At 36.7% G+C, this 24,133-nt stretch overlaps 1 protein-coding gene across 2 annotated transcripts in view; it reads right to left on the bottom strand.

Annotated features, from left to right (window-relative positions):
- LOC138335132 (uncharacterized) overlaps positions 1-24,133 on the bottom strand; it is a 114,213-nt gene that overhangs the window by 70,669 nt on the left and 19,411 nt on the right. For both annotated transcript variants that reach the window (XM_069284071.1, XM_069284070.1), the window contains exons 3-23: positions 22,453-22,562; positions 21,488-21,914; positions 20,870-21,094; positions 19,903-20,328; positions 18,282-19,214; positions 16,066-16,332; positions 14,632-15,023; positions 14,039-14,212; positions 13,221-13,394; positions 12,341-12,458; positions 11,738-11,983; positions 9,872-10,156; positions 9,195-9,580; positions 8,445-8,594; positions 6,800-6,820; positions 5,520-6,089; positions 5,158-5,263; positions 4,460-4,705; positions 3,607-3,867; positions 2,665-2,871; positions 1,179-2,266 (exon numbers count right to left, since the gene is read on the bottom strand). In XM_069284071.1, coding sequence (XP_069140172.1) covers positions 1,179-2,266; positions 2,665-2,871; positions 3,607-3,867; positions 4,460-4,705; positions 5,158-5,263; positions 5,520-6,089; positions 6,800-6,820; positions 8,445-8,594; positions 9,195-9,580; positions 9,872-10,156; positions 11,738-11,983; positions 12,341-12,458; positions 13,221-13,394; positions 14,039-14,212; positions 14,632-15,023; positions 16,066-16,332; positions 18,282-19,214; positions 19,903-20,328; positions 20,870-21,094; positions 21,488-21,914; positions 22,453-22,562 — 6,812 coding nt within the window. The remainder of the gene's footprint in view (positions 1-1,178; positions 2,267-2,664; positions 2,872-3,606; positions 3,868-4,459; positions 4,706-5,157; positions 5,264-5,519; positions 6,090-6,799; positions 6,821-8,444; positions 8,595-9,194; positions 9,581-9,871; positions 10,157-11,737; positions 11,984-12,340; positions 12,459-13,220; positions 13,395-14,038; positions 14,213-14,631; positions 15,024-16,065; positions 16,333-18,281; positions 19,215-19,902; positions 20,329-20,869; positions 21,095-21,487; positions 21,915-22,452; positions 22,563-24,133) is intronic.

Here is a 24,133-nt window from a genome sequence, read left to right as displayed (position 1 = left end):
GGCAAGTATGAGAGTATTTAATGATGTGAAATTGATGCGGATCAGAGTTAATATTTTTCGGTCTGAAAAATTAAGGCCAAATACCTGCTCCTTTGGTTACAATCCATGCAAAACTCTAGGACAAGTAGCGATTTATAGAATTACCTCTATTTCCTCAATTGGACCCTGCCCCTTCTGCCCCCGGGATGTCAGAGCCAAAATTTATACAAGTTCTGTTCACCTTACCCCAAGGATGTTTTTGACCAAATTTGGTTACAATCCATGCAGAACTCTAGCACGAGTAGCGATTTAAAGAATTTACCTTTATTTCCCCTATTGGGCCCCGCCTCTCCTGCCCACGGAGGGTCAGAGCCAAAATTTATACAAAGTCTGTTCCCCTGTCCCCAAGGATGTTTCTGGCCAAATTTGATTAGAATCCATGCAGAACTCTATGACAAGTAGCGATTTAAAGTATTTACCACTATTTCCCCTATGTGGCCCCGTCCCTCCTGCCCCTTGGGGGTCAGAGCCAAAATTTATACAAACTCTGTTCCCCTTTCCCCAAGGATGTTTCTGGCCAAATTTTGGTTAGAATCCATGCAGAACTCTATGACAAGTAGCGATTTAAAGGATTTACCTCTATTTCCCCTATGTGGCCCCGTCCCTCCTGCCCCTTGGGGGTCAGAGCCAAAATTTATACAAACTCTGTTCCCCTTTCCCCAAGGATGTTTCTGGCCAAATTTGGTTAGAATCCATGCAGAACTCTATGACTAGGAGCGTTTTAAAGGAAATGTTGACGGACGGACGGACATTGGACGGCGCACCATGACATAAGCTCACTGGCCCTTCGGGCCAGGTGAGCTAAAAATTGTTATGAGTGAAAATGTATAAACGAATAAATTTTCAAATTCACTTAATTTATCTTGCCTTAATGTCTGGAAACAACAAACAAAACTTGACATTTACAATACATTCAAACAATGAAACTGTGAGTGAAATATCTAGTCTATATCACAATAAAATTGTTCATGAAAATATATACATGTATCTAAATAGATTTTTTCTACATTTTGTTTAGATTTGACCTCATTAATCAATTATAAGTTTAACTCATTCACCCAAATCTGTAATTTCATAATGGAGTGATCTAGTCTTAAATTGAAAAATTCTAAATGTGTCTACAGTCTTATATATCTTACCTGCACATCTGTACTGGACAGACGTCCACACTCCAGTCAAAGCCTGTTGCATCACCTGTTGTCTGTCCTCTGGCAGCATCAACATGGCCTCCTGGACACAGTTCCAACTCAAACGGGCTTTTCTACACATCCAAGCTAGCCGATTCATGCAAGTCTTCGCTTCTCCGCTTCCTGCTGAAGTCTCAGAGGATCCTGCACTTTCACTTTGAGACTCTTGGCTTCCTGATCCACTTGCTGTTGACTGGTGACTTCCACTTTGAGACTCTTGACTTCCTGATCCACTTGCTGTTGACTGGTGACTTCCACTTTGAGACTCTTTACTTCCTGATCCACTTGCTGTTGACTGACCACTTCCACTTTGAGACTCTTGACTTCCAGATCCACTTGCTTTTGACTGACCACTTCCACTTTGAGACTCTTTGCTTCCTGATCCACTAGCTGTTGACTGACCACTTCCACTTTTAGACTCTTTGCTTCCTGATCCACTGGTTGATAATTCTCCACAAATTACTTCAGATTTGCTTCCGCTTTGTTTGGAGTTGCTGCCACTTTCTTCTGACCCATAGTCTTCTATGTAACACCTGTCAATATCTACAGGCCAGTCGATATCCATCTTGTAATCACTGTCAAGTTGATCTTCACAAATAATCTCCTCCTCCTCTTCAGTTGACCCCTGATGACTTGAAGATCCCTCAGCAGACTTACTACCTGATTCTTCACCTGACTTGCCACCAGAGCCAGAGCCAGATTTTGTAGATTTTGATCCAGATGTTTCTGTACTTCTTTTCTTCCTAGAGCTTTGTGTTTGGCTTCCACTTTCAGAGCTCCCTTTTGACTTGCTGCCACCTGAGTTACTGTTTGATTGGCTACCACTACCGCTGCTCTCCATTGATTGGTCAGGCTTGTTGTGTTTGAGGATTTCCACGGAGACAGAGTTGAATGCTGTGATACAGTGCATAGCTATCCTATCACAGTGGGAGGCTGTCATCGTCACAACATAATCAAGCTTGACATAGATTTTCTTCTGATCTTCATCTGAACAATGTCTGGCTTTCTCCTCTACACATTTCTTTGTTCTTTCAATCATGCTGCAAAATGGTAATATGCCTTACTTCTATCAATCATTTTTGTAACAGCATATCCATTATTTCAAATAAGTATATCAAATGGTCACATATAATTAACCCATCATTAATATTTTCAAGACAGGAAAATGAAATATGTCGCAATTTCACATTTCCCTATCGTTTGTTTTATTTCAATACTGAAGATTTAAATACTTTCATTTTTGTCAATGACCACTCAAATCACAGCTAAATTTTTTTAATGGGTTGTGCAATTAACTATAATTAGTATCGTGCATTAGGACTTAATATTATTAACTAAGGCATTGACTGTAAGATTCTTACCAATTAAAAGAGTAAAAAGTAAAGTAAAAATTTTTAGATGTCTCTGTCTATGCTGTTTGAATATCAATTATACTTACTTGCACATATCCTTCTCTCCAGCTTTAAGCATATTACTTAAATCTTCGATGCACTGAAGAGCTCCACATCGTTCACAGTAGATCTCTGGACACATATTACCCATACGACCTGTAAGCTTCTCATACATGCCATGGATGATTGATTTTTCGCTTACATCACATCCTGCAATCTGGCGCTTCACGCAATATTTGGCAGCAACAACAGCACTGAAATTACCAATCCAAAGTTTGGTGGTCTGATGCTTTTTGTTTAACTGTTCTGATGATAATACTTTTTATTTTTATTTTGAAATAAAAATTAATTCATAGCTTGTTGAATAATTGGCTCTGATCACTTTTAAACTGTAGTATTTAATATCCCATTAAGAATTTGAAAACATAATCACCTTTCTTGTGAATTAATCATGAGACCTTATATGTGACTTAATCATGTGACCTTACATGTGACTTAATACTGTTACCTTACTTGTGACTTAATCATGAGACCTTACATGAGACTTAATCATGTGACCTTGCATGTGACTTAATCATGAGACCTTACATGTGACTTAATCATGTTACCTTACATGTGACTTAATCATGAGACCTTACATGTGACTTAATCATGTGACCTTACATGTGACTTAATCAAGTTACCTTACATGTGACTTAATCATGTTACCTTACTTGTGACTTAGTCATGTGACCTATCACGTAACGTTATCATGTGACCTATAATATATAATACATGAGACTTTTTAATATGTGACCTTACATGTGACTTAATCATGTGACCTTACATGTGACTTAATCAAGTTACCTTACATGTGACTTAATCATGTTACCTTACTTGTGACTTAGTCATGTGACCTATCACGTAACGTTATCATGTGACCTATAATATATAATACATGAGACTTTATAATATGTGACCTTACATGTGACCTATTCATGTGACCTTACTTGCAGACACTTTCTCTGTTTTCCCCGGAGGCTACAAGTTTAGTGTGCGCAGTCACCAGGCAGTTGAGTGCCCCAATGTCATTACACATGTTTCCTTCCTCTCCACAGACTGGTGGCATTGGTTTGGGGACTTGAGGGGCCACACAGGCTAAATGTGCTAGTATGGTCATATCCCAATATGCCTGTAATACACTGCGGCGCCTATTCTCGTCACAGTCCTGTATACTCTTTAAAACACACGTCTCTGTTGTCTGGATTTGCCTGTAAAATATGGTACAAATAAATTAGCTTTGAGCATTTCGCTTACAATATGACAGTTACACAGAACAAATATAATGATCTGAAGTGAATATTGGTGCTTGTAAATATTTTATTTGTTCTTGGTGCTTGTAAATATTTTATTTGTTCATCACCAGATAATAGTAAATCATTCGCCCCTGAAGACACATTTGGTCTCCTGTAAATCACAGACCAGACTAGTCCATCTTGAAGTTAGAGGTGAATGATCTAACCGAAATTCCCTGTTACTTAGACGTGAAGTACAGAGAAACAATATATCTGTAAGGATAAAAGTTGAATGATTCATGCAGTACTCTTTAATATAGATAATATTCTTCATGATTATTTGTTAAGAAAAAAAAATCGAAAAAAAGGTGTAAAGAAATCCCTTGGACCTTAAAAGTATAAACCAGATGGTTTGATATTTGAGGCAGTGAACTGGAAACCCACCGTCCAAATATCCTGAATCTGGTAATCATAGGTATTGAAAAGAGGAAATTAAAGACAAAATAATGAACAATAGACATCTAGCTTTCAACCTTTACATCTACTGAAAACATCAATGTGTACTCACGAGCAGATGGCTGAGCGCACTGGTGTATGTTGGTAGCGAGCAATCGTTCTAGACATGGCAGCGAGACATGGTGCAGCTTCCTCTGGATGGCAGTACTTTGGAGTGTAGTCCTCCGGCGACTGACAAATACCCTGGGACCTGACCAGCTGCTTCGTCCACTGGGATAGCTGTACAAACTTCTGTTGCTTCTCAGAGGAACATGTTACGGTCATATTTGTGACACAGTCCGAGTACACTTCAGTAACACTGTTCAAAAGAATTCATTTTTCATACTTATTATTATAGAAAAGTACCTAAATGTTGGAATAAACTGTCGAGCTTTTGCATACTGATAATTGCATGAATCTACACTAGCTATGCATGATTGTCATATTCATCAAATGTTTCAACATCATTAACTCCTTATCTTCCAAATATATGTTATATTTCAATATTAATTCGCTAAAATTTTAATTGATAACTGTACTGGAAATAACATTACCTGGTAGGTTGTGCAATATAAAATCATCATAATTTCAAAATGATAATTCCAATTTATTACACGCTTATTTTTTGCTGTAAACAATCACAATCTAACACATACTTGATAACATTATTGTCCTCCTAAAATGACCTCCTGAAATGACTTTAATGTTCATTGGTCAACTATTCAGAAGGCCTATAAGGTTATTACAACCATTATATATATATTTTTTTACCTGCAGACAGAGCCTCTCGCTGCAATAGGCAGAAGGCCAGTCAGAAGGGACCTAGCCTGGTTCTGGTAGCATTGTACTGCCTCAGTTAGATGGCAAGTCAGTGGTTCTGAAACAAAAATCAGTCAGTAACATTACTTTGGAAGTCTCAAGGTTGACTTTAGAATGAATTAACTAGATGCTGAAGTTCAGAGGTATTTCATAAATTTTGAAAAACAGAGTAAATCTTAAGTGTTATAGTTATATTTTGAATATGATTGAGCTGTACAACAGGTTTAGTTCAGGAGAAGTTCCACACGCTGTGATTTTGTGTTTCTTTCTTCAGTTTATTTGATAAAATGATCAGTGAAAGATGATTTACTTACCCTCAGGACATGGAATGGATGCAACAAACTGTTCAGCAATACCACTGAGTTCGGAGAAATCATCGACTGTGAACAGGAACTTGTCATCGCCGGCAATAGCTTTTAGTTGAACCATATCAACATTTCCTATACCTATAACCAGTAGAGTGACGTCCATATCACGGAGAAGATTTGCTTCATTTTCTGAATTGTCACTAGAGGAGCCATCAGTCAACAGAATGACTATCTTAGGTGCTTCAGCACGAGCTCCTTCTGCTTCTGTAAGAGTGTTTTGGCGAACAAACTTCAAACCTTTTTCAATCTCTGTTCCTCTTTGATTGTATGGAATGCTGTCGATGTTATCAAACATATCTTGTGCAGTGGTGTATGTGTTCAGTCCAAATCGTTTGATTGGATCTCTGGAGAACGTTACCAGAGCTACTTGCATCAGGCCTGTTTCAATGTTGTCAGCTATGACGGGGTTGTTGATAAGGCTTTTAACAAAGTCTTTTTGTACCTGGAAGTTGGAGGCCCCTATACTGCTGGACTCATCCACCAGGAAAACCAGATCAGCTGGAGCTGAACCGCAGTCTAAAAATAACACAGAAAATCATGAAGTCCTTAACTAACAACAGTAACATAAACTCTTGATAACAACTAGAACTGTCGCCAGAGTGGACGACAAATATTATTTAGTAATAAGTCCATTAATAGAGGACATTGCAGATCCCTATATAGTTTACTCAACTCCCCTTTATGTCAGGGTTCTGTGTACCAAATTTTATCAAAATCTGTCAGGTAGTTTAGGAGGAGTTAGCCAGACAAAGTTGTGTAGACAGACAGACAGACGGACGGACGGACGGACGGACGGACGGACGGACGGACGGACGGACGGACGGACGGACGGACAGACAGACAGACAGACAGACAGACAGACAGACAGACAGACAGACAGACAGACAGACAGACAGACAGACAGACAGACAGACAGACAGACAGACAGACAGACAGACAGACAGACAGACAGACAGACAGACAGACAGACAGACAGACAGACAAGCCGATTCCACTTAACTTTGTTGGAAGGAGGTATGATATCAGATAGTCAGAACCCATAATTTCCATCTCCTACTAACTACACCATAGACCATAAAAGACTTTCATAGAGTACACATGAAGAAAGCTAATTATAATTAAATAAGATTTATAATATACATCCAAAGTTTTGCACTACTTGTTTTTTTAATACACTTAATAGAAAGGATTAAACTTTGTCCATCAAATAATTTGCTTTTTCTCACCTTTTTCCGTTGAGTTTTTCACTGAAAATGACAAAAAAACATCAATTTAAATTCTCTAAACATATATTTGATTCTTTTCCAACAAATGATATTAATTGATAGAACTAATTATCTTTGTTTATTTACTTTTTGTGTTTGCGAGGACATCAAAATTTCTCAGAAAACTTTATCTTTGTAGAGAGTTTAAAGAAAAAATTCCAAGTTAAGACGCCTTCAAAATATCTTTTAAAGGTCCACTACCTTTCCGAAAAGAAAAAATCTAAGTTTCTTAAACACAATAATTACATTGGAAAATGTATATCGATGGCCTAAAATGAGGTTACAACACCAAACAAATTCATGATTCCAGCTGTAATCTATGTTAACACACAGGGGGCCAACTCAATGAAAATGGATGTTGTCATACATTTTTTTTTGTATTTGGAGGATGGACTGATGAGTATATATGACAGTCATGTGATTTTTTTCAAAAAATACGAGATTTGAAAAATTATTAAAAAATCGGGATATTTACTATAAAACAGAGAAAGGGACGACAGTCGCCATATTGGATTTTTTACCCCCACCTCGATTAAAGTTAATTTTTTCACAATAGTATACCTTTTTTCCTAGAGTCATAATCACGCATCAGTCCTCCGATAATCCATAATCACACACAAACCATGCAAAAGCATATAAACGATGTCTATATAGTCAAACGCAATATTTTAATCCAAAACTACCGGCGCTTTCTGACTTGTGACATCGAAAGCAACGTCCTAGTGAAAAGCGATTAGAGTGTCTTCCCCTGCAGTGTAATTCAATGGGTTTAGTCAGAGGTATTCCGATACGTTTTAATATTCAAATTTTCCGCGAAAACAAACGTATCGGAATATCTCTGATTAAACCGATTGAATTACACTGCAGGGGAAGTCACTCTAATCGCTCTTCACTAGGACGTTGCTTTCGATGTCACAAGTCAGAAAGCGCCGGTAATTTTGGATTAAAATATTGCGTTTGACTATATAGACATCGTTTATATGCTTTTGCATGGTTTGTGTGTGATTATGGATTATCGGAGGACTGATGCGTGATTATGACTCTAGGAAAAAAGGTATACTATTGTGAAAAAATTAACTTTAATCGAGGTGGGGGTAAAAAATCCAATATGGTGACTGTCGTCCCTTTCTCTGTTTTATAGTAGGCCTAAATATCCCGATTTTTAAATAATTTTTCAAATCTCGTATTTTTTGAAAAAAATCACATGACTGTCATATATACTCATCAGTCCATCCTCCAAATACAAAAAAAAATGTATGACAACATCCATTTTCATTGAGTTGGCCCCCTGTGTGTTAACAGTGAAGATTCATATCGCTGTTTTGCTGTCTGGCGCAGTGATAATCAACTATTCACACGGTAATTAGAACGACAGTAGAAGAAAATTAACATTTAATTCATTTTAATTAAACTGTGCAAAAGATGATTGTGAGTGTAGCATTAATAACATTTGCTACTCTCCAAAATTATCAATTTCTATTTCAAATAATTGAAAACTGTTTCGGAGAGGCAGTGGGTCTTTAAATTAGTATAGTGCTCTCCCACAGATGGTTATTCTGACTATGGTTTATTCCTTACAGAATTATCAAAAGTTTACTGAGCTCACCTTTAGCACAACAAACAGCGAAGGTGTCTGTTGGTGAAATTACACAGCGAGAATCTGACGGACAGAAACCAGAAGAGCCTCGACCACAAAAATATTCTTCACCACTATCATCCTTCAGGGGATCTCCCACCTCACAGGGACTTTCTGCAGCTGTAATGGACAGAGTTTATCAAAAGTAAAAAATTGTAACAAATTAATTCTCATAAACATATTTTGCTGATTAATAGCAGATAACAAATATAATGCAGGTGGAAAATTTGAGAGTTTTTGAGATATGCTTAAAGCACTGAATTTTATAATTTCTATGGTGACTTTGACAATATAATTAACCCTAAAGGTTTTGCTTCATACCTGGTATAATGAAATTTTGAGAAAAATTATTTTGAATTAATTCCTTCATGAATTTGTCTTAAATGATTTTGGAAATTTGTTCAGCCACACTGAAACGAGAGTTATATTTTAATTACTGTAATTGTAAAAGTAATTGTATTTATTCCTAGCTATAAATTCATGGAATTACCATATTACTGTAAAAGGAAAAAATAAAAAACTTGTCATGACTATTTGATTTAAGCATGGTGAAGGGCATTATTAAATAATATAGATATATGCTGCAATAATAGAGACAGAGGGTAGAGAAGCTGAAATAGAAAGTGGTTTCCCTTTTTTCCCCTTTTCCCCATTAAACATTATAAGCCACTGTGTAATCATGAGGTCACTGGATAAATAATTCACTGTGAGCTAACTCACCACCTTGACACAGTTCCGTTAGCTGTGCCACCATTTTGCTGCCAAGGGTCTGCACCAGGCGCTGTGAGATAACAGGTAGAGAAGAAGACACACCATCGATACACTCCATTAACTCAGAAAACATGGAGCAAAGAACGGTTTGGTCAGGGTTGGGCGAAAACAAGAACTGTTCCTCCAGACCAGCAATGAACTGTCCTGTACAGTTCCCAGCCCCCATCTCCTGGTCGTAAGGGGCAGGCCAGCTGATGGCTATGTCACAGGGTGCGACAGTGTTTGATTGAAATACTTGAGTTATGTAGGCAGTGAAGTTTTCATACAAGTCAGAGACATCCGAGTCTTGGCATCCACTGATGTAACTTGTCATACAGGAAGACATAGCATTTGTTCTGAAATGATAAATTAATATTGCAATAATACCCTTCTTGCCGTAATTAATGCCCCTACCCGTATAAGCGCCCATCCCATTTTCTGAAGAAGGAATTAAAGTTGTATAAATGCCCCCATTCCATAAATTTAACAATGTTTTACAACATATGATGCTAAGCTAACATCAGAAATTTACATTTGGGTTCCCTAAGTATAACCTTAATATTGAACTAAAATTGTTTCTAAGAAGAACCACTCGTCTTGACTTCTTTGTGACAACTATAGGGCACGCCATTAACAAGTCAACTTACCCACAAATGGTGGTCTCATTCACCGTACTTGGGAGACATCTCATCCAGCCATTGGCGTCACATATAGATGGAAGCGTAGAGCATGACTGGTTTACCTCCCCTGTTTTCGGATCGTCCACCAAATAGGAGGAGTTGCTGTTACAATGGAGGATCCTTGTGATTGCTGGACATTTGTTTCCGATAAAAGACCTCAGAGCATCCAGCGAATTAGAAATGTCTGCGACCTGATCATCGGAGCAGTTTAAAGTAGCAGCGTGCACTACAGACAGGGTGTAACTTAATTCTCTAAAACAAAAAATAAAAAAAGAAAACAATTAATAAAACAAGAGGCCCATGGGCCTTAATGGTCATCTGACTCATGGCACAAAACAACAAAGTCACAGTAAAAGTAGTGGTTAACGATTAATATAAACAATACAAAGAACTCCTTAGTTGAATATGTAAGTTTCTGAAATAGGTAAATGTCATTTGTTGAACAAACTTGGTAGCCCTTCATCCATATATGGTTGTAACCCATTCAAGGATTAATATAAGGAGTCAGATTTTAAAGCCAAATTTCAGCAAAGCTCCCATTTTGGACCTCCGCCGTACTATCCCAATGGGTCTTAGCTTGGTCCTTTATAAAATATGATTGTCCTCACCTAAAGTTCCCCCTTCTGAATCAATTAAAACCCCTATAGATCAATTTTCACTGAGATCGGAGACTGAAACCTGAAAACAGGAAGTGGGCCAGCGGCCATCTTGGAATACCAAAATCTTTACGAAAATGTTTGCATGTTGTTCGGCATCAATTAAAACCCCTATAGACCAATTTTGATTGAGATCGGAGACCAAAACCTGAAAACAGGAAGTGGGCCAGCTAAAATATTATTGTCCTCAATCCCTCAATCCCAAGGCGTTGGACCAGGCTCATTTATACAAAATATGATTGTCCATCCCCAATGATGTTTCACACCAAATATGGATGAAATCCATCAAAGGATGAAGGAGGAGTAGGATTTTAAAGCTAAAATTAAAAAAATTTGCCCTTTTGGGACCCCACCCCCCAAGCCCCTAGAGGTCTGACCAGACTCATTTATATAAAATATGATTGTCCTTCCCCAATGATGTTTCACACCAAATATAGATGTTATCTATTCAAGGATGAAGGAGAAGTAGGATTTTAAAGCTAAAATTAAGAAAATTTGCCCTTTTGGGGCCCCGCCCCTCTGCCCCTATGCCCCTAGGGGTTGGACCAAGGATGTTTCATACCAAATATGGATGTAATTCACTCAAGGGTTTAGGAGGAGTAGGCTTTCGTATAAATAGTTTTACGCACGACGCACAGCGGACGGTGGACGGTGGACAGCAGACGGCGGACGGCGCATGACGACGGACAAAACACAATGACAATAGGTCATCCTGACCTTTGGTCAGATGACCTAAAAACCTGAATATTTGCAAACAAATTAATTATACAGCAAGCAGATCAAAGGATTCCTTAAAGATGCTCCATTGCCAACAGAACTTAGACGACAGTCATCATTTGACCAATAATTGGTGCTTACTCATGTAAATGTATGTCTAATTAACACAAAAAGACAATATAAAATAATTGGTTTTGCTTTTGGTAGATGTGCAATCAGTACTTCATTACATAGAGGGAATAGTGACATGGACTTTTTTCAGGATGCAATTAATTATTTTCAATATTTTCATCTTCAAGTAAGGTCAAATTTTTCAATGATGGTATTGTTGTAAAGTAAGGAACTTTTGAAACTTCAGAAAAGTACTGATTCATCTGTTCCTGTTTTTGATAAAGAAAAAATACCATTTGTCAGCAATGTAGCATCTTTAAGGTTTCTGTATATCTGTTAATGACCTTACCTGCAGGTTTCATCAATGTTGTGGATCCCAGTATTTGCAAGTGACATAACACTAAAGAACTGCAGACTAGCTTCCGCTATATAGGGGAGACAACTGTGCATGTCCGGAATCTCAGGTCGAATTAAAGGACAAGCCAGCTGGTACACTGAATGGTATAACTCTAGAGCATTAGCATGACGGGACTGAACAGAGGAGGAGCAGGTCATCATCGAGTCTTTAACACACTCACGAACCTCATCATAATTACTGCAAGGAAAAATATAAAAAAATATTTTCATGTTCTAAAATTAATTTTCCCAAAATTAACTAATTAATTATTAAAAAAAAATTACCTCAAAGTTGTTACAAAATGTATAGCCAAGTATTAGCACAGAATGCAGACTGAAAAATGTAAGTTTACTTATTGATTTCTCTAAATTTGCAAATTGATTTATGTCTTACTCTGTGTAACAATTTTTTAAAAGGCTAAAAAAATTATCTAAATTTAGTTCTATTTGTTTCAATTTTTAAGCATCCTGGGTGTGCTTATTAGATTAAATATGGTATCTTAATTAATACCTACTTTTTCTGATCTTTCACATTTTGGAGTTTGATATTATTTACCTGCAAACACTTGACTGATGAGAGAATGGCATGAACGACTTGGTGAAGAGCTTGAGAAAATTTGTGGAAAGACAAACTGATGCCTTAGAACTGTCACATTGTTCCTCTGTTACTGTGTCTGAAAAATCAGACAAATTGTATAATTACACATATATATGAAAGTTAGGATTTTTTTTCAGACACAATTTCTGATAACAATTTGTGAATCAAACTTAAGAAATGCTGTAACTGAACATATACATGTACGAACAAGTATGAAAATAATTCAATATCAGTTAAGCCTTGCTAGCCTAGGATAATAGGATTTGTATATCTTGATTAAAACAAATCTTTGAAGACTATATATGAAGCTGACTCATAGCATATTCATGTTAAACCTTAACATCAAATCACATTAGGTCTGATTTTATACTTAAAAATTTAATAAAAAGTTTAATAATTATTTGTAAAATCATGAGTCTGGTTTGATTAGTTAATAATTAGCATCCTATTAACAGTCAGGGTCATTCAAAGATGTGCCATATTTAAATAGTGATGGAAAGACAGAGTACCGCAGAAAAACCACTGACCAGTGGTCAGTACCCTGACAACTCCCTTACATGGGATTGAAACTCCTAACCCTGAATGTAGGGGTTATGGTAAAATGTCTGGATATTTTAACCACTTGGACACACAGGACTATGGCTCCAATTTGGCAGGACATGACACCACGGCCCCATAAAACATGAAATAATTTATAAGTCTACAATTTGCTGGGTGCTAATACAACTTAATTTCCTCAAACCATGATAAGTATTAACGCTGTAAGCAAGTAGGTGCCAGAAGGTCATTTATTTGATAAGGAGCGTGATTGACTTTCTAAAGATCACTCAATTCTCACCTGGCCTTGCACACATCTCCATGCAAGCAGAGGTACTTTCAAAATTATTATCATTTCCTTCACATCCACCATATGAAAATGGTTCACACATTTTTGAGGTGGAATTGTAGAAAAACCTAGGCACAAGAGCTTTGCATGGTCCAATATCCATAGGCTGATCACAAACATATGAATCTGTCAAAAAACACAAGGAAATTACAGTAGGATACACCCTAACGATCTTGATGGTAACACCTTAAGTTAACCTACTCTATGTTTTAAAAGTTTATGCTCTTTGAATGCTGTGTAAAGTAGTAGGCATCAATGGAATAAAGAGATTCCTGAAATTTCACAATTTTAAACGCAAAATTGCTTTTCAAAAAGAATTTATCACATCAATGAAAATAAACAGTTGATCATTGTAAAAACATAGGTTTGATTTGTTTAGCATCCTATTAACAGCCAGGGTCATACATTTAAGGAGATGAAAAGACAGAGTACCGCAGAAGAAACCACTGACCAGCTAGCACTCAGTTCCTGGCAACTTCCTTACATAGATTCGAGCTCGCAGACCTGAATGGAGGGCTTGTGGTAAGATGTCTGGACATTTTAATCACTTGGCCACACGAGACTGCAGCTCCAGTTTGGCAGGACAAATGCCACCGTGGCCTCATAGAACACCATTATTCTAAGTCTACCAATTGGGGTGTGGCAAAGGAACTTAAATATTCTCTAATCATGGAAAAGACTTGTTATAAAACAAGTCTGTGTCTAAAGTCTTTGGTTATTTGTTTGAAAAGAAACTTGATTAATTTTCTTAAGATCAATGAAATTCTCACCTGGCCCTGCACACATCTCCATGCAAGCAGGGGCACTTTCAAAGTTATTATCATTTCCTTCACAACCTCCATATGAAAATGGTTCACACACTTTGGATGCGGAGTTGTAGAAATACCTAGGCATAAGAGCTTCGCATGGTCCCTTATCCATAGGCTGCTCACAAACATCTGAATCTGACAAAAACACAAGGAAATTAGAGTTAGGATACTTAATTCATAACCTTCTTGATGGTAACACATTGAATTAACCTAGGTACACATACATGCATATGTATTAAAACTTAAAAGTTTATGCACTTGAATAATGTGTAAAGTAGTTGGGGGTCAATTAAATAATTTTTTAGGCAAAATTGATTTTCAATAAGAATTGCTCACATTCATGAACATCCATGAAAATAGTCAGTGCACATGAAAAAAGTGCTTTTTTGACAACATGCAGAAAATTTGATTACCATATTATTTAAGCTGAGGTTTTAAAATGTGCGCAATTAATGAAACGATAATTTATTAAGTAATAACCTGCTTAATTACTAGCGTAATCACTAAAATGTGAACATATGTTCAAAGCCTGTGAATATTTCAGTAAACTTTACCTTTAGTGTCATAATCCATAGTCATACAATGTTCTGCAAAGAAGTCGTTGAAGAGTGCTTCAGATCGAGAAAGTAAATATCTAGACGCAGAAGGTAGATGCAAATCTTCCTTACATTTAGAAAAACTCCAAAAAGCCATACACAGCCTCTGAGTGGGCTCATCAACTCCATCAATGGCCAGACGAAATTCTGAAGCTGTCTGAAGCGAGCATTTTGAAAGTCTAGTGGAGTCTTCATTCGGAAGATCGAAGAAGGATTCTAGATCTTTCCCTGGACAATCTGTAGGAAGTTCTCTTTTTATGTTATCTAACATAAACATAGCCACTGCTGTCTGCATCTGATGACAAGGTCTTATCAAATCACCAACACAGTGCATTGTTGAATTAACGGAACTGAAATAAAACAATACTTTAAATCTCAGTATTAAGAAAAAAGGCTGTGACATATTCACACAAGTCATGTGTAAAAGAGCTTTGAATTAAAAAAGTTGTATGGGTAGCATAGGCTGAGTGTGTCAATTCTACAACAACTATCCATTGCTGGGTCATGTTTTCTTTTTTTAGATTAGTATTTTCCTTTTCAATATCTGACTAAGACAGACGTCAAGAAAGTATACATCTGATTTACTTGCTGAAAGCAACACTTGATTTAACTGTTACCTGTTAGTGATCGAGATAGGGTTATCTCAGTCGAGGGCTAAGATTTTGTAACTTAATCCCAACCGAGGCGTTAGCCGAGGTTGGTACGTTACAAAATCTTTGCCAGGGACTGGAATAACCCGATCTCGATCACTTAAAGGTAATAGATTTTTTTCATGTGCCTCTAAGATATAACAAACCCATCTATATATGCATTCAGAGTGTAAAATTATCCTGTCTTGGACCTCCTGGTTTTGTGCTTCGATTTCAGTCATTCCGCGTAAAAATATAGATTGGTTATATGAAAACGATGATCAATTGGTATATGCTGTTTTCATAATTTAAAACAACAGTCAAAAAATTCATGGTAAATGACTAAGTGCACATATTTCTAATAATATTGATTATCTGACACGTGTGACGTCACTGATTCGACGTATGATGTCAAATGCGTGGACTGTTAGATGAATGGCGTAAAATTCCGCCAAATATTGCGTAAAGGTACCAGACAGATCGGACAAGATAGAAAAATCTAGCACCGGTATTGTGTGAGATTTCCCTGTCCGAGGTGAAAGAAATATAATTCATGTACCGGTAACACCTTGTCCACCTAGTCTCCTACTTTGGCTATGAGGAACTCCCTTTGAATGAGCCACTTCATACCTCTGCCATCTTATAGTAGATTACTGACATGCAAATTTGCCAATAACAACACCAATGTTTCTCTAACTTCGCATTTCTAAACAGCCATTCAAATTATTTCCCATGCTCAGCAAGATTATCAATGGATACTTACTCACAGGTAGGAGACATTTCTGAAGAAAAACATTCTTCCTCAATATCTCCAACCCTACACTTTGGCTTTATCTCTGGACATTTTTGGGAGGTAGTGGGCGGGGCTCTGGTGGGTGGAGAGGGTGCTGTTGTGGAGGGCAGCTGATCATGGCACTGGTTTCCTACGATGTACATCAGCTTGTGAATAGCATTCTTTACCAGATTCTTCTGATAATCACTACAGCCAACAATGTTGTCGTAGGCACAGGTCAGCGTTCTACCAACCTCTCTGTCCAAAACAAAACATTAACACATTTCAAAACTAAAACAGTCCTCAGATTGGACGAGTAATTAATACCACTCACTGCACTTTGGTAATTATATATATATATTTACAGTCAGTGGTGAATTGATAGTATAAACCCCATTGATTTCAACCAAAGGCTACTCAACTTTATTTCTCGATAAATTGAGTATATCACGCGCAATTTGGAGCCGCGCGGATGAATTTATGATGGTCCAAATCAGAAACTTTTGGTGTTTTCAGTACCGAACGTACAGACTGTACGTTCGATGAACATGTACATGTACATGTATCAAGTAGGTTTGAACACATATATACATGTACGTGTGTAAATACAAAATGTAGAAAAGCTACATTGTTTATGTTACTACCGTACCTCTTTGAGCAATGCTTCCGTGCGTATGATAAATAAACAATGTTGTACAATGCACAGTTTTGCACATTCCAATGACGTCGCAATGTTTACATATTGTGTGTCGGTGAGTCTGTGTTGTTCGCTACAACATTTAACATCTTTGGTTGTACGCAAATGGAGAAGATATGTCAGGACAACATCAGTCTTTGAGTTGCATAAGTTTAACCAAAACGACCTAGCACGACAATATGCATTTTTGTTCACCTCGGGGGACAGACAAGTCCTGTCGTAATCTACTGTGAATCGGCGAGAGTACAGTAGGCCTTACATACACAATGTACGTTTGGGTGTTTCGAAATATCAATGAAACGGAATCCTACAATTGTAGCTTTACAATACTTGTAATAGATATCTCTAATATTTATTGAAGTGTTTGAAACAACAATATAAATATAAGCTAAAATTTTGAGAGCGGTAAACGTTTACAGTACAGTACTTAGTTGGCCTACCTGTGTTTGTACATGTTCCTCGAAACGACGTCCGATACATTTGAAAATCTCCAAGTTCCGGAAATAATGACATGGAACTATGTAAACACTCGTGTATTCAAGTAATTTTAAACGTGAACTGATTAAGTAGAACTCAAGTGATCACAAAATTGAAGAAACTCTCTGTTTGTCACACCTCCTTGACACAGGCGGTTTGAATCGGACGCCGCGTCACAACTACGTTAAATATCCTGCCACGTTATGAATTGTGTAAGCGTGTGTAATCATACGAAGTAAAAGATTAAACCTAAGTGCTTTGCACCATGGTGTTTTTAACAACAGATAAATAGAACGATTTATAGTTTCATACCGGGAAAACCCCAGATATATGCTTCATCAGACGGAACTCATTTTATTTGTATGTTCATTGATAAATTGGCGGGAATTTCCGCCACTTCGAGTGGCTGTTCCAAATGCCTGTCGGAACCAAACGATATAATTCAATTTTAGTCATATAAATGCCAGAAACACTATTAAGGGTACATTTTGAGCTATGAAAATAATAGGTAAGACTGTAAATATAAGGATTAAAGTCTCTTTCTGGTGGTTCTATCGAAGGATAAAGTTGAGTAGGGTATCGATATTTGTTTCATGGACCGCTTCGCGGTCCATTCCAAATATCGATACCCTACTCAACTTTATCCTTCGATAGAACAACCAGAAAGAGACTTTAATCCTTAAATAATAACTCATTTTGTAGGGGACATTGCAGAACCCTATATTCTATATATAGTTTACTCAACCTCTCTTTATCTATGGGTTCTGTGTACCCAATTCGATCAAAATCAGTCACATAGTTTAGGAAGAGTTTGCCGGACAAAGTTGTGTCTACAGACAGACAGACAGACAGACAACCTGATTCCAAAATGTTCCCCCCCCCTTAACTTTGTTATGGGAGCTATAAATACTCAAATTCTAAGCATAATTACACCATTTGTTTCAATATTGTTTTCTTAATATTTAAATTTCTGAATTAATAGTTGCCTGAAATTTTTACTTATTACATAATCATATCAAAGTTGTTTACTCACAAACACATTTCTTGAATGGCTTCTTTATATTTCCCACTGGATAAGAAGACTTGCAGTGCCATCTCATGAACATTAGAATCTTGGATGCATGTCATTCCATCCTCAAACTCACAGAGTGCACTAGCTGGTGCCGAAGTAGTGGTGGTAGGATTTACAGCCTCTGTAACCTCAGCTAAACCAGTCTGACAGTCGTCGTCCTCCTGTTCCCTGGATTTTATACATGTGTCACTGACAATGTGATGAAACATCTGCTGGGATCCCTTGTGGTCCATGTACAGACCCCAGAGAAATTCCTCTGAAACATCATTGAAATAGCTCTCTCTAAATCTGTAATTTTCCCTGTAGTCTTCTTCACTCTCTGGCCAACTATCTTTGCTTCCTTTACTTTGATTATTTCCACTTTCCTTACTTCCAGAAGCTGAACCACTTTCTTTACTTCCAGATGCTGAACCACTTTCTTTACTTCCAGAAGCTGAACCACTTTCTTTACTTCCAGATGCTGAACCACTTTCTTTACTTCCAGATGCTGAACCACTTTCTTTACTTCCAGATGCTGAACCACTTTCTTTACTTCCAGATGCTGAACCACTCTCTTTACTTCCAGATGCTGAACCACTTTCTTTACTTCCAGATGCTGAACCACTTTCTTTACTTCCAGATGCTGAACCACTTTCTTTACTTCCAGATGCTGAACCGCTTTCTTTACTTCCAGATGCTGAACCGCTTTCTTTACTTCCAGAAGCTGAACCACTTTCCTTACTTCCAGATGCTGAACCTTTTTCCATACTTCCAGAGCCATGGCCACTTTCACCACTTCCGTAACCTGAAGAACTTCCTGATGACATATGATCAAACAATCCCATTCTTCTCCTACATTTTTCGAAATTTCCTCCAGTCATAATTACAGGGGATTCCTTGTCCATTGAAACTTGACTTTAAAGCAACAAAATCATAATACTCAAATTAAGTTATTGTTCTAATAAGGATAACACTGCCAACAGAGGAACATGATTCTGAACAAAAGTACTATTTATTACAGAAACCTTGGCAAAAACTAAAAATTTAACCCATTTTTAAAATCTCCATGAGTAATGCTAAATCAAAAGCCAAGAAATGTACATTTACTTAAATAAACAGTACTATATACAAAAAACCTTATGACCGTCTGTATATATAACTGTATGTCTACATTAACAACTGATTTTAACATTCCTGTGCACTTTCTGCTTGATGATGAAATTGTGCATAATGATCACCTGCCTATTTCACATGTATCAAGCTTAATTTTCGAAGAGGCCCATTAACTATTTATATTTTATCACATAATCCATCTGATGTCCAGTGATTTTGCCCATGTAATATTTTTGTATATGTCACTAGTGTAATATGACCTAGAGTGATTTTAAAAAAAGTTTTAATTTATGCTTGCCTATTCGGCTTGTAAAAATGAAAACTTCTTAGAGATGTTTCATGAAATCTCATATGAAATGAACACTCATGTAAGATCCTATATATAATCTAATTAATATAGCTTAATGTTGTGACATGCTTATACTTAATCAAATAAACACATATATTGTTTGTTTGTAGTTGAGTAGATAACCTTAATAAGTACACCTACCCACAAATATCCTTAGGCCTGGTGTATGGTAAACCAAGCAGGATACTGTATGCCAGGTCACCTCCTAACCACGCCCCCTTCATTATATTCTCCGAAATCATCAGTTCCTTGCAAATGCCATGAGCAGTCAAACTTAGAATATGAAGATGAAACATTAATGACTCAATCCCATTACCAGTATTTTCATCGGACTTATCATCATCTTCCATTGAGTTATTTCCCTTTGAAATAGTAGTATTATCTCCCATTGGACTCCCTGGCATGGTTGTGTTTTCAGCAGAAGTGGGATTTTCTGTCACAGAAGAGTTGTCTCCCTTTCCAGTGTTTTCATCTTGCTCCATGCTGTCTCTTTCCATTGAAGAGAAGTCACTCATCTCACAATTGAATGTGTGATTGTAAACACAGGCTAGTGATCCCTGTAATTTTCTGCATTGATAAAATTAAACACATATTTTTTTTTTATCAATACACAAAAATAACTCAATTGAACTTTAATGTTAACAATGAGTTTTGATTATGGTATATATAGTAATCATATATCTATAACCTAAATACATTTATCTATTTTCAAATGCTAATAATATATTAGCATGAATATAATTTAATTTTTCATCCATGATTATTAATGACATACAGCAGTCTTACTGCTAGTCAATACCACGGCAGTTTCATAAATTAATATATATATTAATATATGCAGTAGTTTGTGTCTTTCACAACTAGCATTTAATGTCTCAAACAGTGCCAAGCATACAACCACAACATGTTTTTTACTGTAAGTGCTAATTAACATTTTAAACACATTATTTCTTCCACATCTGGATCAACTATATTAAGAAAAGTGATGTCCCTTGTTCAGAAATAAAACAAGGCTCACGTTGACCAGCCAAATTCTTTCACTTGTGTGAAGGTCCACTTGACAGACCCATGTAAGATTCTATAAATCTTAAAGTGTTAATGTTCTTACCCACAAAGCAGTGGTGCTAGTGTCAACTGATTCAACAGGACATGTATAGTTGTTCCAGCCTCTTCAAGACAAGGCATTGCTTTCTCCAACTCACATGATCCAGAGCCACAGAAGTCCTGATGGGTCAACATCATCTTATTGACTAAGATCATAATGGCATGCTTTTGGACTGCTGAGCACCCTACCACAGCTGAAGTCATACATTTGGCTGACCATAGTGACTGCCTACACAGGAACAAAGCGGAAGACGTAGAATTAATCAACGACAGCAAAGATCACATAGTTTGAATGGATAACATGACTCCAATAGCACTAACATACTACAGCAAACTTAATTTTCCCTAGATGTCACTTAACTTTTACCCATATTTTGAAAAAAGGTAGTTCCCCCCAAAAACGGAGATTGATCCTCAATAGAATGGTAACTTTTACAAGGACATTTTTTACATCCTAGATTATAATTTCAGGGTTTGCGTTTATGTCCTCCCCTAGCGCCAATATCATTCATAAGCATAAAAACTCAAAAGGACAATTTCAATTTCATTTGGGGACTCTATTTTATCTCGAGGAACACCATTTATAGAAAAGCCAGTACAAACCTAGAGTCAGTTTTCATACCTACAGATTCCTGTGATGGACATATCAGATAACACATCCATAAACTGAAGGAAGCATACTGCTGATGCTTGTAAGTCACATGTAGGGGAGCAGTTTTCCTCGTCATCTTTTTCATAGGATGTGCTGCCCTTCCCACTTGATCCACTTTCTTCTCTGCTTTCACTTTGACTACCACTGGTACTTTGGCTGCCACTTTTGCTGCCACTTTGGCTTCCGCTTCTGTCATAGCTTCCACTTTGGTACTCACTGCGGTCATAGCTTCCACTTTGGTCCCCACTTAGGTCATGATCATGGCTTTCACTTCGGGCTCGGCTTCCACTCTCATGTGATCTACTTTCACTTTTCTTCTTCCAATCAATGTCACTGATATCATAGCTGGAGTCTTCTGTACTACTTAGAACTTCATCACTGCCAAAACTTCCTTGATCTATAGATCGAAATATGAAAACAAAAATATTTCAGCACTCTGTTCTTAAATTAGTCTCAATAAAGTGCCTGTGACATGTTTTGTGTTTGATAAATATCCACTTTAGATCAAAGAGCAATTATAGTGTAAAAAGAGCTGTATTAATTAAGCTACAAATGTAAACATAAACACTGAATCTAAAATTGTTTTAAATAATGCCAGTACAGTTGTGGTCTCATTTACATGTGTATATATAAAATAATAATTAAATACAAAGTCAATTTAATTACATTAATGATGTGGATTACATATGTTATGTTGTATTTTTACATGTTTATATTGCATAATTTCTGCGCGGAAGGACTGGTTGCCTTTCTGGCTTGAAGCTTTTGTTGTTATCTGCTTGAACTTTAACATTCATGTGTATGCAATCATCACTGAGTACTTTTAACAATTTCTATAGATCTTAAATTTATTCATGAAAGTTATAACATTCCAGCTGGCTGCTGATAAGAAATATTTCTAGATAAGATTGATGTTTATATTCATATACATGTACCTTCACCACACACGTGGTGCAACAGGGACCGGAAAATACTGAGGTAAGACCACAGATATTCTGAACACCTCCTGGTTTTCTCTTCACACTCACGACCCTCAGCATCCATCCTGCAAAATGAATGGGCAATAAAAACATTTCATTAATTATTCTGTCATTTCAAATTAGATTCTTTCACCATATTACAATCAGTATAAAATTTTACATTTAAATATAAAACTTTCTAAACAAGTTTCTGTTCAATGAACCAGAAGCAATCATCAGTGCATGTCCATATAATTATATATGGGTATTTTAGCTCTTTTCGGCTGATAAATTGTAAACCATTTTTATTTCGCACTTGTGCTAAAACTTGATTGTGTTAATATAATCATGTTTACAGTACCAGTATATGTATGTTTCTGCATGCCCTTATATATAATAATAAGGGTGCAGCCCTTCGTGCCCAAAAGGCACGAAGTGCAAAGCACTTCTAAGGTAACACATACACGAAAATATAGGAAAAAACACAATTTTCAAAATTCAATCCTACACACCGACAGCTTCAGTTTGCGGCCGCCATTTTTTCATACATATGGGGAAGTTGTGCGTTGCTCCGGTACTGCTCTCCCCAGTAAATATATATTTAACTAATGCAAATGCATAACTGGAGTAATTAAACATGTTTTATTATTTTTTAAATAATAATAATAACACTTTGAAAATTAAAAACTATAGAATGCAGTCAAATATCCACCAAGGCGAAGATGAGCACACGGAATCATGACGTCACATAACGTCAACAAATGGCGCAAAATGATAGGATTCGCATTGCGGCACTCCAGGCCTTGAATGGACACAGAGAAATCTGAATCTTTGAGTTCATTTGTTTGAGTTAATGCTAGACAATTATTACATCATATACTTCTATAGTTTAAAGTGTGTCCTTTTATTTCTAAATTATGTCTTCTACATGAAATAGAAAATAAATTAATTAAGTAGAGCTTCGCTCTTCTTATGCCATGCATAGTTCATATTAAAACATCTGGCTGCGCCCTTTAAGGCCTTGCCTTCAGTCATATTATATAACTATAATTAATACATGTACATCTGTATGAATTAACTTGTTTCTATACAGTAGAGAAAATGTGTTGAAAATAAATTTGTGATTAAAAATTTCCGTGAAATGCAGTTATGCATATTAAATTGGTATTTTCTTTTCACACGGTTAAAAAAATCCTAAAATTGCTCGTAAGAAATTTCCTCACTATAAGATTTACTATTATTTTAGAAATAAAAAACGCATGTTGTCTAAAAAATTTGGAAAACACAAAAAGAGCGTTACAAAGTAAAAGTTACTGGCGTGCAGCTAGGCCTAATTAACTTTAACAGAAGTTCAATTCCAATGGCCTCGATCGGTGGAACCCAAAAGTTAGAGTTAAAAGCTGCCCAAAAAATAGAAAGGTTTTTAAGTTCTGTGCTATGTCGAAGAATTTTTAGCATTTTGTCTCTACCTTTCAGTCTCATTTTGTAAAATATTCTTGAGTTTTATGTGCAGTGAAAGTTGATCTTGTGACTCTACCTTCCTGAATAAAGAGTTCCTACAAGGGAGATAAAACACACAAAAAAACTTCTAGACTGGTTCCCGCCTCAGTACCCCCTTGCGTGATCAGCTTCATTAGTGAGCGGAGCGCAGCCTGGC

The sequence above is a fragment of the Argopecten irradians genome, chromosome 11, assembly GCF_041381155.1.
Source record: "Argopecten irradians isolate NY chromosome 11, Ai_NY, whole genome shotgun sequence".
NCBI lineage: Eukaryota > Metazoa > Mollusca > Bivalvia > Pectinida > Pectinidae > Argopecten > Argopecten irradians.
The sequence above is the reverse complement of the archived record's forward strand: the minus strand, read 5'-3'. Positions and strand labels throughout refer to the sequence as shown.